We start from the raw sequence: 18,439 nt of genomic DNA on the forward strand, positions 1-18,439 counted from the left end.
TCCGGAGTCCGGAGGCCAGGTCTACCACTGTCTTCCCAAGAAGTGGGTAGACCTGGCCTCCGGACTCCGGAGGCCAGGTCTACCACTGTAGTGGGAATGGGTAGGTAGACCTGGCCTCCGGAGTTCGGAGGCTAGGTCTACCACTGTTGTAGGAAGGTGTGGGTAACCTGGACTTCGGAGGCCAGGTCTACCACTGTAGTGGGAAGGGATGAGTAGACCTGGACTCCGGAGGCCAGGTCTGCCAATATAGTGGGAAGGGGTGGGTAGACCTGGCCTCTGGAGGGGGGGCGCTCCAGGGCAGGGGGGTAATTGAGCCAGGGGGTGGACGGGGGTGGAGGAGATGGGAGAACCGGCGGGATAGGGGGGGAACTTACCTCCTCCTGCTGCTTCCTCCTCTTCCTCATAGTTGTGGAGTTCCCCCTCTCCCGCGAGTATCGCGGGTCCCCCCCTTGTAAATGTATATTTTCCAAATCTAACCTAGTTTCTTCTCACTTCCTCCTCCACTACTTCCTCCTCACATCCTAATAAATTACACACACAGTCTCATCCATGCTTATATCCCAACTTCAAAACCCAAAATTTGGCCAGCAGGGAAAGGATACAGATTTCTAATCCTGAATCTGGATTTTGCTTCTCAGCTGTGATGCTTCTAGATAATATCAGCATAAAAAGAAAAGTACAAACTTGGAAATAATCCATCGTTGAAGTCCTAGAACAGAGAAAGAAGGGTGGGAAGGAGAAATATGCTGATCATTTTCATGAATCAGGAGAATGCCTACTTATGTGTCCTGGGCTCCACATCATACCCTACAATATAATTTTACATCCATGCATCTCTGTATTATTAGACCTAACTCCCTTCCCCTCCCCTCAGCCATATCAGCCACAGTGCCTGTTTTCCAGTTATGGTATCTAGGACAGTTACATACAGTTCTACATAGTCATAAAAATAGTTGTGCATGAAACCAAAACATACCATTCACAGTGTGGCCAATATACTGAAACGGATCCCAGAATACCACGGCCACAAGAGGCCTAATGCAGCAAAACTGAGTTGTGCTTATTTGGAGCTGCTATTCTTCGAGTGCCTTCCACATCTGGGATCTGTGCATACACACAGGCTAAACTGTAAAAAAAAAAAACAAATTCTAGAGCTTGGAGCATGCTCTAGCACCGAGTGCCAAGCATCTCTGCCAAAGAACAGGGTCCACTCTTCTAGTTAGTTCCATTCTAATCCCATAGCCAGAAAGGCAAGTGTGATGTATGACTCTCACGAGAAGCCCCCAAAACAGCAGCAATTACAGATAAATTCAACATCTTCATCATGGCCTGTGTGCAATCCCACATATGGGAGACTACAGGGTGCCCACCTGGAGCAGTGGCCCATTCAAGCAAAAATATTTTGCAAAATTTTTTGCAACATTTCTCTGCTCATCGCATCTTTCTTCATGGCATGACTCTACACAAACATCAACAGAAACAACACAACCCTATGGCTGTCTTGCAAAGATCTGCAATCAACACACTTCTGCAGAGTTGCTACAGATTATGTCTAGTGAGAGGAATACGGATCCCCAAAGGATCTACCTTCTTATAACAAGACCAAGGGCCTGAAAAGAAGCTCCAAGTCTCTTAATTCCTTCTTTAAAAGCTGACAAAAAGGCGCTCGCTCTCTCAACAAAGTGGAATGCAAGTAAAATGTAACAGGTGGATTTGGAAAGAGGGGGGAGACTGTTTTGTTAACATGAAATGCAGGAACCTCTCTGGGTAAGAACTCCAAGCTAGGTCTTCTGACACTTGTATCCATCCCTATACACATCTCAGAGATCTGTCCATTGCAACAAATCACACTCCTTTCACAAATTCTTCTCAACTGATTGCAATAAAAAAGCAACCATGAAGGCAAAAAGAATCCATATGACTGGCATAAATTGCTGCAGAACCTATACTAACTAAATGGACCATACCTGTTTGAAGGTACCATCTCTCTGAATACTAGATGATAGGAATCTGCGTGCCCTGCCTGTGACCCTCCAGAGGCATCTGGCTTCCCACTGTCAGAAGCTGAACACTGGATTAGATGGCCCTTGATCTGATCCAGCAAGGTAATGTTGACATTATTCAGTAGCTCAATTATGTGTTCAAATAAGCCACTACAGGATGAATGCCAGTTGTAAAAGAGCGAGAAAAATTCCTCTCTATTTCACTCTCTTCACTATTTTATAAGCCTCCATCTGGCCATTCCCTTCTCCCCAGCATCTTGCTTTGTCTTCATCTTTCTGTAGTGTACACTCTGTTTATGGCAGACTGTGTATGGATTTCAAAAAGTGATTTGCAGGTAATCTGTGGATAGATAAGGTCTTTCTGTTCTGTTCCAGCTTTATGATTCAATCTTCAACTAAGACGATATCTTCTATCTTCTGTGAAAACAGATCTAACCAATAAGCTGCAAAACATCATTGTCCTGGAACCCAGGGCCTTCCTCAGCACCTTGCTTGGGTGTTACTCCCCCCCCAGGGGTCGTTTCGTAGAAAAAGAGCTAGGGGAACTCATTAGCATAACTCATTAGCATATGCCACACCCCCTGATATCACCGGAAGTGTGTCATAAGGCCACACCCCCTGACATCACCGGAAGTGTGTCATAAGGCCACACACACCGCCCCCAACGGTCCCGGCCGCCGCTGTCGGCCTTGCAGCTCCACTGCCGAGCCCCATGAGGGGTGGGGGAGAGGCAGGGAGGAAGCAACTTACCCTCCCTCTTCTCCTGCCTCCTCCTGGCTGAATGAGGGCCGGAAGCGGGGCGGCTGGAAGCAGGGGGCGGGGCTTCGTCATGTGCCCCACCCCCCGTACCTCACCCGGGGGAACTGCGATCCCCCGCGATCCCCCCCGAAATGACCTCTGCCCCCCCTTATTTTTAAGCAAGCAAGTATGTAATATGGAAATCAGCAAGCAACTACAAATGGATGCAATCATGAACTGCTAGTTACCAAAATTCCTAAAAACTTGATGTTGCCATCCAGGAATTTGAATCCCCCTCCTCAAGTTATGCAAAGGTCAGGTGCCTTGTGCAGAGATTCTAATTTATAATCAAAAGAAAAAAAATACATTGGTTAGTAGGAAGTGGGAACATTTCCCTCAGTCCTCCATGCTGCAGTAGAAGAAACATCCTCTCTGCTGCTGAGGTACCAAAGCAAACTGTGAAACAGATGGAACTGGCTAGTGAGAGAAGATCTGTTGGTCCATTGGGAGGCCTCTGGTCCAGGCTGTGAAGTGAATGTTAAACACCGGTTATGCTGCATATAAAAGAACATTTCCAATGACAAAATGAGTACTCTAAAGTTCTTTATTCTAGCAAAAACAAAGCAAGAAGCAGCAGCTGAAAAATGACACAAAGTTTATACGAATGTAGAAAATCAGCTTTAAGGACAGCAAAGATCACTCGGAAGGCAGTCTTATCTTGCATGCTCTTCACATTACAGGAATTTGTTCCTAATTCTCCCCTTCAGGGAAGATTATATTTGCTGAAGAGATATGAGGATGTTAAAGAGTTCTTATTCCTTCTCCTTTTGGGGGGAGTAGACCACAGCTCTTTGTAGATCATATATGTCCTAGAACCAGTGATCCAATGGCCAATTTCCAGAGGACTATTTAGGGCCTCCTGATAACTAGGATACTTGTCAAGAATCCTGTACTCTGGTGGACCTTGGTCTAATCTTACAAAATACTTATGTTCATAAGCATATGTATATGCAAAGCAAAGCAGAAGACATCCAGGGGCAAAATTCTTGCATAAACTTTCATATACATGCAAGATCACTTAACACTGATCAGTTGTACCTTCAAGACTAGTGATACCAACTACGCACTCATAATAATTTCTCTTGAAAAGGAAGGCATACTCCTCCCTCACTTCATCTCCTCTTTCAGTGAGAATCAGAAATAAAAGACAAAATATAATTGTTAAATTGAATTTAATTGGCTGTTACTACATACATGATATATGAAAACCCCAGAAAAATGTAATGGGAACTACAAAGGCTTTGGCCTAAAGCAACAGCAAAATGTAAAACACACACAAGCAGATCCAAGGCTGAATGCAGCTGAACTTTATCCATAGAAGTTACAGTCGTTTTTATGCTGATCTCAAGGACAGAGTCCAAACAAATACAGATGAACATTTATCATCAGAGCACCAGATTATACACACAGTAGCAGGCCTTACTTTGTTTGAAAAGTAAGTTCTGGGCAACCAAGTCTTGCTACCCTTATCCCACAAACAATAAATCCAAAGGCTGACCATGGTTTTCACCTCAGCCATTTTAACCCTATCTAATTTAAGGTACTTTTTCACTACCAAGTAATGGGGATTAATTTACCAAGAAATCCTATTATAAAATTCTGCCAGGAATTTATTTATTACATTTATACCCCGCCCTACCCCAAAAAATGGGCTCAGGGCGGCTCACAATGTAAGAACAAGCAATAAAAACAGTAAAACAATAAATAGCAATAGCAGATCAACCAAACCCCTGCACTAAGAATTAATTACCCTAAGAGACTTCAGTGTCCAGATGGTATCCAGAACAGTAGGGCACTGGAAAAAAGTAAAAAAAAACAGTGCTGTGGACAGGACAGGGGGGCCAGAATAGACTGAACACCCACCGCCTCAACCAAAGGCCTGGCGGAACAGCTCCATTTTACAGGCACTGTGGAACTGTGCTAGGTCCCACAGGGCCCTGATCTCAAATGGGAGTATATTTCACCACGCCAGGGCGAGGGCTGAAGAAGTCCTTGCCCTGGTCGAGGCTAAGAGGACATCCCTTGGGCCAGGGACCACCAGGAGATGTTGATCAGAAGAGCACAAAGCTCCCCGGGGCTCATAGGGGGAGAGGCGATCCCGCAGGTATGATGGTCCCAGGCCACATAGGGCTTTAAAAGTCAAAACCATAACCTTGAACTGGATCCAGTATTCGATCAGCAGCCAGTGCAGTTGGTGCAACACCAGTTCAATGTGCACATGCGCAGGCGTCGCCATCAATAGGCATGCTGCTGCATTCTGTACTAGCTGCAATTTCCAGATCAGGCTCAAGGGTAGCCCTGCATAAAGTGCATTACAATAGTCTAGCCTGGAAGTGACCATTCCATGGATCACTGTAGCTACGTTCCGGGGGGCAAGATAGAGAACTGGTTGCCTGATTAGCCGAAGATGATAAAAGGCCAATCTGGCAACCAAAGTGACCTGGGCCCCCATAGTAAGTGAGGAGTCCAGCATCACCCCGAGATTCCTTACCTCCTGCACTGGCACCAATGGTGCCCCACCAAAGACCAGGAGCCTAATTCCCAATCCCAACCCCCCACGACTCAGGTACAGGACCTCTGTCTTTGTTGGGTTCAGCTTCAGCCGACTCTGCTGCAACCATCCAGCCATGGCTGCCAGTGCCTGGTCCAAGATGTCTGGAGTGGAGTCACGCTGGCCATTCATCAACAGATAGAGCTGAGTGTCATCGGCATATTGATGACAGCCCAGCCCAGATCCCCAGATCAATTGGGCGAGGGGGCACAAACCACCTTGATCCATATGTCTCCGGAGATCATCCATGAGGGCAACCAGTGCAGTCTCCACCCCATGGCCAGGGCGGAAGCCGGATTGGAATAGATCCCAGTATGGAAGCATCATCTAAGAAAGTCTGTAGCTGTTCAACCACCGGCCTCTCAGCCACCTTAGCCAGAAATGAAAGATTCAAAACCGGGCAGTAGTTGGCAAGGACCGCAGGGTCCAGTGAAGTTTTTTTGAAAAGCAGACATACCACTGCATCCGTCAAACCCCCTGGGAATACCCCTGAAGAGAGGAATAGGTTGATAATATTTCCCAAGGGGGCCCGAACCCCATCCCCGCTGGCTTTAACCAGCCAGGATGGACACAGGTTAAAGGGACATGTAGTGGGCCTTACAGCTGTCATGATCTTATCTACTTCCTCACTGAAAAGCCGCGTGAAGTGGTCCAAGACTTCACTTACTGTATTAACTGTGGTTGGAATGTCGTGGCGGACCAAGGAGACTTTATCTGCAAAAAAGCTCGCAAATGCCTCACAGCCAATAGCCAATTCCCTATCATTTTGCTTGCCTTGAGGCAAGGTAGTCAGTGACTGAATTGTTCTAAATAATTGGGCTCGGTGAGAGCTAGCAGACGCAATGGAGGCCGCATAGAAAGCCTTCTTTGCAGCCTTCACTGCCGTCTCATGGGATTTTAATTATGATCCTAGGTAAAGTAAAGGTAAAGGTCGAGTCCGACAAAGGTAAAGCCAGTCGAGTCCGACAAAAAGGAAATGTACTGAAACTAGCCCATATATTAGTTGTACAATACTGGAGGAACAAGATGACTACAGGAATTAGCTGATTCACAAGGCATGGAACGTTGCCAAAAATGATGGAACTGATTGGTTACATAAAAAGGCTTGCAAAAGCAGGCATGATTTGAACGACATCTACACAATTTCTATACAAATTCTATACAAGTGTCACATTTGCTGAAAAGCTGTTTATAACTTCCATAAGCAAACTGAATATGCTTTGGAACTTCTGGCATAACATTTTTGTTCATCATTTTTCCCTTCATGTCCTGATTCTGAATTGCTGGATCATTTTTCCGAATTGTTCCCCGTGTTTATTTATCTCCTTTAGTGCTCTTCCAGAAATCATAATAATAAAGACCACTCTCAAGACAATCAAATTTACCTTACTCCAAATTATGGTGAATTCAGTTTGAGGGGGTTTTGCCACATTTAAGAGATAGTAGCTGACTGGAAAGTTTCAAACGCAGAATGAAAGCCCACTTTCCCTTTCTTTCTGGCTGTCAAGTCACAGCCGATTTCTGGCAACCCTACTGGGATTTCAAAGCGACAGACCTTCAAAGGCTCTGTGGAGCCATCCCAGTGTTCTCCCATCCAAATGACCAAGGCCAAGCCTTCTTAGCTACTGGGTTCTGAAGAGATTGGACTAGCCTGGGCTATCCAGGTCAGGGCTATATTTCTCTAAAGGTAAAGGTTTCCCTTGCTCGAAAGCCAGTCAAATCCGACTCTAGGGTTGCGGTGCTCATCTCTGTTTCCAAGCCGAAGAGCCAGCACTGTCCGAAGACGTTTCCGTGGTCATGTGGCTGGCATGACTAGACGCCGAGATGCATGGAACGCTGTTACCTTCCCAATGAAGCGGTACCTATTTATCTACTTGCAATTTCTTGCTTTCGAACTGCTAGGTTGACAGAGCTGGGACCAGAAACGGGAGCTCACTCTGTCATGCGGCACTCAGGTCTTGAACTGCTGAACTACCAACCTTCCGGTCTGCAGTTCAGCGTCCTAATTGTTGTAAAGAAGAACTTCGACATATGTATATGCCTCCAGTGATTACCAGAAGACAGAAGAAGAGGTATCACAGAATATGTCTGCCTGGATTTATATCATGAGATAAACAAGATGATATGGAAATTACAGTGCTACCTACTACTACATCATGCTATTTGTTCCATAGGACGTGGCACTTAAAGACTACACAGAGAATCCATGCTCAGCGTACCCTAGCTAAACGCAAAAGACAACACAGAAGCCAGTATAGAACCACACTAGCTCTGTGACAGAAGCTAATGGAAATCAGAGCAACCTGTTGCTCTCAATTGGATAGTTAGCCCGTCATGGAGCTAATACAGTTCTGTAGTTCTCAAATTGTTCTATGGATTTGTGTGTGTGTATGCACGCGCATGTGTACACGCATGCCAGGAAGTCATGGTTGACTTCTGGCGACCCCTAGTGGATATTTCAGAGAGGTGGCTTAGTATCACCTGCCTCTGCATCCCGGCATTGGTATTCCTAGGAGGACTCCCATCCAAGGACTTGCTGGGTTCAGCCCTTCTTAGCTTCCAAGATTTGAGATTGGGCTTGCCTGGGTACCCGGGTCAGGGCGTTCTATGGATTTTTGACCTTTATCTGTATAAAATAAAGAGAAAAGGCACCTGGTCTTTCATTTTGCTGTCCTTAACTGTTATGCTGCCTGCACCCATAAAGCTTCCTCCAGATCTCATAATCCCAAATACATAAATGGTAGGGGGGGGATGGTTTCCAAAAGGACTGTTCAATCGGTTACGTTAAAAGCAAATACAGCACAAAACCCAGTACTGTTTAAACCACCTACCATTCTTTTTTGAGAATAAAGACAAAATTTAATAATATCAGTTTGAAGTAAATTGCCGCCCATTTGTGTATCTATTTGTGTTTTTTCTCCAATGTCAATGCCAATAAAGGTAACTGAACTGAAAAGACAATAATAAAAAAATTAAATTAAAAAAATGCAATAAGATTAGGGCTGTAGAACCAACCAGATGTTTAAAACCAGCACTGAAGCAAAGCATAGCCATTAAAATGACACCTTAAATGATGCAAAATTCCATAGCAAGATCCTAGTTTCACCACCAACACGTGAACATTGCATTCAGATTAACATAGGGAATTAGCTGGCGTGCAGAAAACCAGAAAATTCGCTGGATTATGGAGAAAGCAAGAGAGTACCAGAAAAACATCTACTTCTGCTTCATTGACTATGCTAAAGCCTTTGACTGTGTGGATCACAACAAACTATGGCAGGTCCTTAAAGAGATGGGAGTACCAGACCACCTCACATGTCTCTTGAAAAACCTGTATAAGGGTCAAGAAGCAACAGTTAGAACCAGATATGGAACAACTGATTGGTTTAGCATAGGAAAAGGAGTACGACAAGGATGTATATTGTCACCTTGCTTATTTAATATATAATGATGTATATAAATAATATATACATCATGCGAAATGCTGGCCTGGATGAATCACAAGCAGGAATTAAGATTGCTGGGGAAAAGATCAACAACCTCAGATATGCAGACGATACCACTCTAATGGCAGAAAGTGAAGAGGACCTAAAGAGCCTCTTGCTCAGGGTAAAAGAGGAGAGCGCAAAAGTGGGCTTGAAGCTCAACATCAAAAAAACTAAGATCATGGCATCTGGCCCCATCACTCCTTGGCAAATAGAAGGGGAAGTCGTGGAAGTAGTGACAGACTTCATGTTCCTGAGATTCCAGATCACTGCCGACTGTGACAGCAGCCATGAAATTAAAAGACGCCTGCTCCTTGGGAGGAAAGCGATGGCGAACCTAAACAGCATAATAAAAAGTAGAGACATCACCCTGCCAACAAAAGTCCGCATGGTCAAAGCAATGATATTCCCAGTAGTCATGTCTGGCTGCGCGAGTTGGACTATAAGGAAGGCCCAGCGCCGAAGAATAGATTCTTTTGAACTATGGTGCTGGAGAAGACTCTTGAGAGTCCCTTGGACTGCAAGAAGATCCAATCAGTCAATCCTAAAAGAAATCAACCCTGACTGTTCCCTGGAAGGCCAGATAATGAAACTGAAACTCAAATACTTTGGCCACCAAATGAGAAGGGAGCACTCACTGGAGAAGACCCTGATGCTGGGAAAGATTGAAGGTCAAAGAAGACGGGGACGGTAAAGGATGAGATGGTTAGACAGTGTCATAGATGCAACGAACATGAAATTGAGCAAACTTCAGAGGATGGCAGAAGACAGGAGGGCCACAGAGGTGGCTGTGGATAGTAAGTTTTCAGTAGGAAAAGGATGACAGAGACCTGATTTAAAAGGAATACAGATTTTATTCAATGAGTTGGTACAACAGTGTGCATGGGATAACCCTAAGCAAATACTAGCAGTACTAAATCAAAACACAAACACATTCCTTATCCTGATTAATATAGCAACAACAACCAAACATTTAGCAAAACTACTCCAAATTAGAGCAGGAGTTACTCTTTAAGATACAGGTATACACGTGGCTTGGAAAATATGGGGGGGGGAGTAGATCAAGAGGAAGAGCAAAAATTACCTGTCCTATTCTGCAAAGAAATCAGATGGAAGAAGGAGGGATCCAATGTGTGTGTTGGGAGTCTGCTGCAGCTCCACTGGTATCCAGGATCAGACTCCAATTACGGGCTCTAAAGCCAGGCCAGTTATACTGTTTTTGGCCCACAGCATAAAATGGGGTCTTTTCAAGACACAAAGGATTATGATAGAAGATAAAGAAAAACTTGAGAGTCAGGCAGCTTATCAGGAGAAAACTATAGAACTGACAAAATGGCACTAGGGATGGGAAGTTCTTGATTTAACTATAATCCAGGATTACAAAACTGGAGACATGAAGCTGAGTCATATATTTGGCAGAAGTTTTGGGGACAATGGGACGATTTGAACCATCAGAAGGTCCAGAATGTCACAGGGCACTTAACGTTCAAAATGTGTTAATGGTCAGTGATTGCATATCAGTTAAGGAAGAGGCATGTTTATTTTCTAGTGTGGTGTGGCTTTATTGTTGTTGTACCGTTGGCACTCCCTGATTTTTACCAGAAAGGCTTCCTTGGAGGCATTTGCTGTGGTTGTCCCAAGATCCTCTGCTGTGTTTGCCGCTGTGAGGTTCTCTGTGAGACACAATACATGCAGTTGCTCCCCGTGTTAAGAGAAGGAGGAGGGGGAAGAGGAGAGGGAGGGGGAAGATGAAGGGGAAGGGGAGGGGAGGAGAGGAAGAGGAAGAGGAAGAAGAAAAAGAAGAAAAGAGTTGGATTTATACCTTACCCTTCATTCAGAGCAGTTTACAATCTCCTTCATGCTGGGAGGGAGGGGTGTGAAAATGAAAGGTGGTCTGGCAACATCAGCAAGCTAAACAGAGTAGTATCGACCCCAGTCCACAATATTTTTTCCAAGTAACTTTGTGCATCATTTGGTACAGTGCAACTCCATTGCCTGTGTAGAAAAGCCCCCTTGAATAATTCAGTTTTGCATGCTTTTTGAAAAGCCAGCAGAGGGGGAGCCCTTCCTGACCTCCTCAGGCAGGCCATTTCATAAGGCGAAGGTCACAAGGGAGAAGGCATATGAACGGAAAGTTGTTGATTTTACCTATTTTGCAGGTTGGCACCTGCAGAAGACCTCGCTTTGATGAGTGAAGCTGCCATGGAGATGCATAGGGGGAGAGGTGGTCTCGCAAATAGGAGGGTCCAAGGCCATGAAGGGCTTTGTATATAATAGCCAATACTTTAAATTGAGCCTAGTAAATGATGTGACTATGAAATAGGAGTAATATGCATGCTCCAAATAACCTCTCAATAATAGCTGAGCCATGGCATTCCACTCCAGCTGGAGTTTCTGAACTGATTTTGAGGGAAGACCAATATACAGTGCATTACAGTTGTCTAGTAACAGGGATCCAGGTGGCCAGATCAACCGTATCAAGGTAAGGGACCATCTTACGGGCTAGGCTGAGTTGGGAGAAAGCTTTTTTTACAGCTGCATTAACTTGCTTCTTCAGCAATAGCACTGGGTCCAGTATAACCCCAAGGCTCTTAACCAAGTCAGCAAGGGTCAGCTGAACCCCATCAAAAGTGGAGAGCACAATATCCTTCAAGGTGGAGACCTTCCCAGCCAGCATTACCTTTGTCTCTTCAGGGTTTAGTTTCAATTTGTTCACAGCCAATTTACCACAACAGCCAGGCAGTTCTTTGGGACCTCTACTGCATCACCAGGGGATTTGGATGAGCATATATATAACGGGGGTATAATCCTCATATTGATGACATCATCCAACCCCAAAGCTACAATTTGTCCTAAGGGCTTTACATAGGGATTGAAAAGCATGGATTGCAACTTGTGGAATTTCACAGTAAGTCCCACACTGATGACAAATAGTCTTCCACTGCAGTCCTTTGAATCCTATCTGTTAAGAATTATCTGAACCAGTTCAGCGTGCATACCCTGATACCTACTTCTGCCTCCAAGCGCCATCACCTCAACAAGATGGTGTGATCTACTGTATCAAAGGCTGCAGATAACGTCAACAAAAGCTACAAGAAGGCATAGCCTTTGCCTAAATCCAGACTGAAATGACCTAGAGTAGATGAGTTATCCAAGAGGACTTGGATTTGGTTGGTTACTGCTCTCTCAATTACTGTGCCAAAAAAGAGCAGGTAATTGGCCACATCATTTTTCTGTAGGGATGGTTTTTTAAGTAGTGGATAGATAACCACCTCTTTGAGTGGCCAAGGGAAGCTGCCCTAATGACAGATTTATAATAGATACTAAGGGTTTGTTGGTGTGGTCCCTTACATTATTTTAGCAGCCAAGATGGGCAAGGATCCAAAGTGTAAGTAATGGCTTTCACCGATCCCAGATCTTGTCGACATCTATCACAGAAACTGGAACAAAATGATCCACAAATGGACCAGGTGGTGTATTAGTCCTGTCTTCTGGTGTGCCTGTGTTACAACTGACATCCAGGTCAGAGCATTTTCTCAATATTGTATCAGCAAATAACTTAGCAATTGTCTCTTCCTGACAAGGCTCAGATTTTGGTGTCAGCACTTGCTGAGCAATCTTGGCTCAGCCAGCAGAGTAGCAGAGTAGTAACATTCAGGGGTCATTTCGTAGAAAAAGAGCTAGGGGGACTCATTAGCATAACTCATTAGCATATGCCACACACCCTGACATCACCGGAAGTGTGTCCTCCCCGCAGCCAGCGGCGACCTCCAGCGGGCACCAGCAGGGAGCTCCAGGCCCCGCCCTCCCGCACCTCACCCGGGGGGATGGCGTCCCCCCGCGGCCCCCCCCCCAAATGACCCCTGGTAACATTACTTTGCTGCCATTACCACCATTTCATAGGTCTTCCAATAAACTCTACAGCGTAATCTATCGAATTCAGTATGGGTTTGTTGCCAGCATTCTTCTAGACATTTCCCAGACCTCTTCAAGTCACCCAATTCTGTAGTAAATTAGGAGGCTGGACTACACCCCAGGAGCAGGCATGGTCATAGAACGGTATCCATGTTGACAGCTTCAAGAAGCCTTACATTTCACATTCCCACAGAAACCGCAGCTGAGCATGTGTTTGGGATCCTAAAATCCCCCAGAGCATTCTGGAACCCAGTAGGATCCACAGGACTTTGTGGGTGGGGTGTTGGAGCCACATTCACCTTGGCTTTAAGTAGGCAGTGGTCAGATCATGCTGCAGGTCAAATTGCTAACCCTGAAACCGGGCCATCCTTCAACTGCTCAGTGCAAAAAATTAAATCCAACATTTGAGCTCTTTCATGTGCTGGGCCTACCACAATTTGATAGAAACCCAAGGCAGGCAATGAGACTATAAAATCTGTCTAGGAGTATTCCAATACCACATTCGACAGTACCTTCACTAACTCATGAAGTAAGCCCACTGGGGAACTAGGTGGCTGGTAGACAAGAAGAGAAAACTTGGCAATCCAGGAGAAAGCTTGGACCTGTGCTTGGACCTGGAAGATCCAGGTTCAAATCCCCATTTGGCCATGAAGGTTACTGGGTGGCCTTTGGGCACATCACCCTTTCCTCAGCCTGACTTACCACAAAGAGTTGTTGTAAAGAAGTGAATTGCAAAGATATTGAGTTCATCAGAACTTTAAGAAACTATGTTTGTCTACCGCAGCAAAATCAAACAAGAGTTCAGTGGCATCTTAAATCCTAACAAAATTTATTCCAGCATAAACTTTCATGAGTTTTATTATATGTGTGAAGTAGACACCCATTTGGCAAATCCTATGGAAGTACACTTTTACAGATTCATGAAGTAAGCTCCAACTCACAAAATCTTATGCTGGAATAAATTTTTGTAAATCTTTAAGGTACCACTGGACTTCTGTTTAAAAAGCTTGTGCACATGTGTGGTACAGCTAGAAGAGCAAGTGTTTCATTTAAATAATCCTGAAACCCTCTCCTGGAGCTGATAATATTGATATTACCCAAGTGGCATTCTAAAAAGCTCAGCTGTCGAGATTCCCATTTGCATTCTGCTGTTCTAACAATTCCAAAGCAGCAAGAACCACACAAGTAGGACATAAACCTGTCAGAATGCAGGTGGTGAAAAATTAGAGAAAGCACCACTGAATGGCTTTATCTTGCAGTCTGTTTTTTAACACAAAAGCGAGGAATATAAGAAAAGCAGGGAAGGACAATATTAACTCCTCAGAGTTTCTTTGGGGCACATGAGCTAAATACTCCCTGAAGATATGATAACATGTATCTGGGGAGTTGGGGGGACGGGACATATGCAAGAGCATTTCAACTGTATATAAAAAGATTTAATATCTGATTGTAGCAGAAGCGTCTTTAACAAGAGCAGTCTGCTTTCCACACTGGGAAAGATGTGAAGAACATTCGTTACAGCAGATTGCAAGATTAGCTAGGCCTTTCTTTTACAAGCATGATTCTCAAACATTAAAGTCAACCATTGCAAGAATGCTTATGAATTCTACTTTTCTGCAGAATTCAGCACCAAGCATAGGCAATTGTATATTTGCACAGTTCATAATCCCAAAGGGTGAAGATGCAATTGTTTTGTAGGCATATTAGAAATATGACAGAAAAAAATGCACTGCCTTGAATGGTTTAGCCTTAGTTCAAATTCATACAAGCAGACACAAATAAATACATTCTTGCAATGTTTCAAAAGATATCTTTCGTAGGATAACTTTGGTAATTTGCCAAGAAAAAGAGAATTTATTACTATAAGGCAATCCATAAGAATGCCTACTCTGTCCACCAGCAGACAGATGATATTCTGAAAATGACAACATTCTTGAGACTGGAACAGAATATACCACAGCCCCTAAGAGTACTGAAGACCATAATTACTGAAACAAAGCTATTTGTCTGTTATACCTTTATCTCCTAATATTCTGATACCAAGCCTCTCATATTAGCCCTGAATAAAGACATTTGATGCCACAGACATCTCCCATTGGTTCTGCAGAAATGAGACACTGGGCAGAACTGAAACAGTTGCTGGACAACAGAGACAGGAGCTAGGCATTAAGAGACAGAAGGTGGAACCAGATGACAGCCCAATGGTTGATTCTCTTACAAATCATCATGGAACCACTGTCCTCATGTTTTTCATTTGTCTCTTACGGCAAAGCTTCAGGGACAAGCAAAATGTACAGCACATGGGCCAAATTCATTACGAAGAGTACTGTGTAATACTGTCTTGAATAGCAATTCCCTGGGCAATTTAGTGACAATGAGTAATGATGAGTAAGGTTTCAATCCTAGACGTACATACCCAGCACTAAGCTTCATTGAATATACTGGGATGTACCGCCATGCAAAGGAGCAGAATATGCCCCTTCTTTCTGAGCCCTCTCAGTTTAGCTGCTGTCACAAATCTAGACCAGCTGGGTGCTGTGTCTTATGTTACACAAAACACAATTATTATATTTACTTAAATTCTTTTTTGGGGATTTTTTTTGTATTTTTTATATGTGCATATGTGTGCATGTAAGTACACTTGGAAGTTATGGCGACCTCTGGTGATGGACCCTTACTGGGGACCTGGAGGATATTCTGAGAGGTGGCTGAATAAAGCCTGCCCCCGCCTCATGGTATTTCAAGGAGGCCTCCCATCCATGTACTTGCAAAAGTCGACCCTGCTTAGCTTCCAAGATCTGATGAGATCGGGCTTGCCTGGGCTATCCAGGTCAGGGCTATATTTACTTAAATTCAATACCACCATGGGGGGGGGGGAGTAAATGTAGCAATAATTCAATAAGATAATAGTCTCCCTCAGCACAATACAGGAACTGCTAGGGCTTGGTGCCTCTGAGGTTTCTGATGCAAGACAGACTCGTGCTACAAAACTCTCTATGCAATGAAAATCCATAGCCTTGATACTCATGGAAGAGATAATGATGATGACAGTTAGGCAATTATTTGTGCCTGAACTTACTTCTCATAAAAAGAAATAAATTCTTAATGTCTTCTGCCCAGACAAATGTAAACACCTCGAGCATTCTAAAGTGAAGTGATGTAACTGCCTTCAGCCCCCTGCTTATTTAACGCCCAGATGAATCACCTGCCCCTAAAAACAGCTGTAGTTGCCCTCCTTTTTTCTTGCCTGGAACAGGTAGGAAGGTGTTGGGGGAAATAGATGCATCACAAGCAGATCCCCATCACAGAAAAAGGCACCTGCTGCCAAAAAAGAAAGAAAAAAACAAGCCAGGCAAAAATGCACACTGGCAGTGTAATCTAAAACAGAATTACATCCTTCCAAGCCCACTGAAATCAATGGGCTCAAAAGGGTGCAGTTTTTCATAGGATTACACTGTGGTTCTTCTAAAAACACAAACAGGTGCACAAGTAGGAATGTCAACCTCCAGGTGGTGGCTGGAGATCTCCTGCTATTACAGCTCATTTCCAGACAGCACAGATCAGTTCACCTGGAGAAAATGACCCCTTTGGAAGGTGGACTCCATAGCGTTATACCCCACTGAGGCCCCTCCCCTCCCCAAACCCCACCCTCCCTAAGCTCCACCCCTAAATTCTCCAGAAATTTCCCAACCCATAACTGGCAATCCTATGCACAAGGCACTAGCAGCTTGTGTGCAATGCTCCCTCTAAGCTGTGGAGTCTTGTGAGCAAAAATTCTACCTTGCGAGCTACTGGCATTAAAGTTGTGAGCGAGCAATTTGGCTGCTGCATAAATCAGTTTGCTCTGGAGCCATCCTTCCTGAGCTGAGTCAAAAATGTGTGAGCCAGAGGCTAAAAAATGGTGAGCTAGCTCACACTAACTCAGCTTAGAGGAAACACTGCTTGTGTGGTGTAGGGTTAGAGCACCCAACTAAAGCTACAAAGCTCAGTGAATTAGATGCCCTTGGGCCAGTCCTTCTCTGCCCCAGTCCACAGGCCCATAGCTACAGTGGGGCATCTGGGGGCCTGGCCCCCCGACTTCCCGCCAAGGCCCCATGACTTTCATCCAGCTCCCAGGCCCCCAGCTCTCTGGGCTGCCCAGAGGACTCCTGACTCTCTGGGCTGCCTGGAGGACTCCCCCCACCCACCTCTTAGCCAAGTGCGAATGCTGAAAAAGTGAGTTTTTTTAAAAAAAATATTTTTTTATTTTGTGACATCAGTGCCCCCTGACTTATTTAAAGGCCCCCCAGATTACAAAATCCTGGCTACAGGCCTGCCAGTCCAACCCACTTATGGGGTCCTTTAATGTAAAATGGAGGTGGAGATAACCATATATGTTACCCAGTACTCTTTTACGAGGAAGCATACATTTTAAAAAACAAAACAAATGAGCTGGTGTGACAGAACCTGTCCCCAAAACCTCCACATTTAGCGACATCCGATTGCTATAGCCGCATCGATTTGTTTCAAATGTTATGACAGTGTGATGCTGTCTTTTTGTGCCTTCAGTTGTTAAGGAAGGGAGGGGACCCTCATATGACCCATATATTGAGGGCCTCACTCTCTACCTTTCCCACAAACCCCACGAAGTTGGAAGCCTAGTTTCTGGCATTATAATTAATTCCCTCCCATGCAGAGAGCCGCGAGTCTATTCCCATTTACTCTCGCAAAACCAGCGGCTCGCCGTCCTTCTTGAACATCCAAGAACGCGCTACTCAATACGTGTCCTTCAAAACGAGCGGCCGTAAGGGGCTGCGCCGAGCCATTAGCTAGAGACACACACCCGCTGACTAGTAGTAAAAGCAGCAGGCAAAGTTCAACTCCTTGCCCGTCCCCCAGAGATCAATTGGGTCTCCCCAGTGCATGCGAATGTCTTCTTCGGGCCTGGCCCTCTTACGGCGTCCCCGGCTTGACACGATCCCTTTCCGTTCATTCTTATTTGCTGGTTTTTTCACCGCGCGGGCAAACGGCAAGAAGCAGTTTCGCGGCTTACCCTACAGTTCAAGTGCTCGGAGCTTAAACCTGTGATTCAGTCCTGTGCCCGCTGAGAAAGACAACGCGTAACGAAAGGAAGAAGGGGCACATTGCGCCGACCAGCCTGTCTAGATTCTCGAGAAGAAACCTCACCTGCTGAGAAGGCATCCAGCGCCTCTAGCCACCGGCACAAGAGTTCACTCTGGCGCGGCTGTCATGCTGTAGCAGCTCTTCCTTTTCCCGGTAGCTTTCTCTGGCTGACTGGCCGCACTGTTAGCAAACCAGCATGCACTGCACTGACGTGTCACTTCCTCTAGGGGCTTCCCAGCACTCCCTGCTTTGTAGTTTACAGCCTCTTTTTATTTTTTTGAAGTTATGGGAACCTGTCGAGACTTAATTTACCGCAGCATATTAGTTAGTGTTGGGATTTTCACTTGCTGGGCTTTAGCACCGCCCATCTCCAGATAAGCATGTATAGGGTCGGGATGCTCAAGTGCTTTATAATTATTCATGCAATCAAAACAGAGGTAAGATTACAAGGCTGTAGCAGAGGGGGGGGGTAGGGTAGGGGAAGAGGACAAAACCTCTTAATAATTCTGTGCCACCCTGTGGTGTCTACGGCTGCTCACCAATCAATACAAGAAAATCCATTTTTAAAGACAGTGCACCAGTAT

General features: G+C 44.9%; 1 protein-coding gene across 2 annotated transcripts in view; it reads right to left on the reverse strand.

The window, feature by feature from the left end:
* Positions 1-18,001, reverse strand: part of CCDC134 (coiled-coil domain containing 134) — a 31,546-nt gene extending 13,545 nt beyond the window's left edge. Inside the window, exons 1-2 of one of the 2 annotated variants that reach the window (XM_015419187.1) lie at positions 17,919-18,001; positions 603-709 (exon numbers count right to left, since the gene is read on the reverse strand). In XM_015419187.1, coding sequence (XP_015274673.1) covers positions 603-699 — 97 coding nt within the window. In that variant the 5' untranslated portion in view covers positions 700-709; positions 17,919-18,001. Of the gene's footprint in view, positions 1-602; positions 710-976; positions 1,073-17,918 lie in introns of those variants that run through there. The other variant, XM_015419189.1, reaches the window with a different exon arrangement.
* Positions 18,002-18,439: the final 438 nt, after the last annotated feature.

Source organism: Gekko japonicus, unplaced genomic scaffold (assembly GCF_001447785.1).
Source record: "Gekko japonicus isolate JY-2015 unplaced genomic scaffold, Gekko_japonicus_V1.1 scaffold37, whole genome shotgun sequence".
Classification (NCBI taxonomy): Eukaryota; Metazoa; Chordata; class Lepidosauria; order Squamata; family Gekkonidae; genus Gekko; species Gekko japonicus.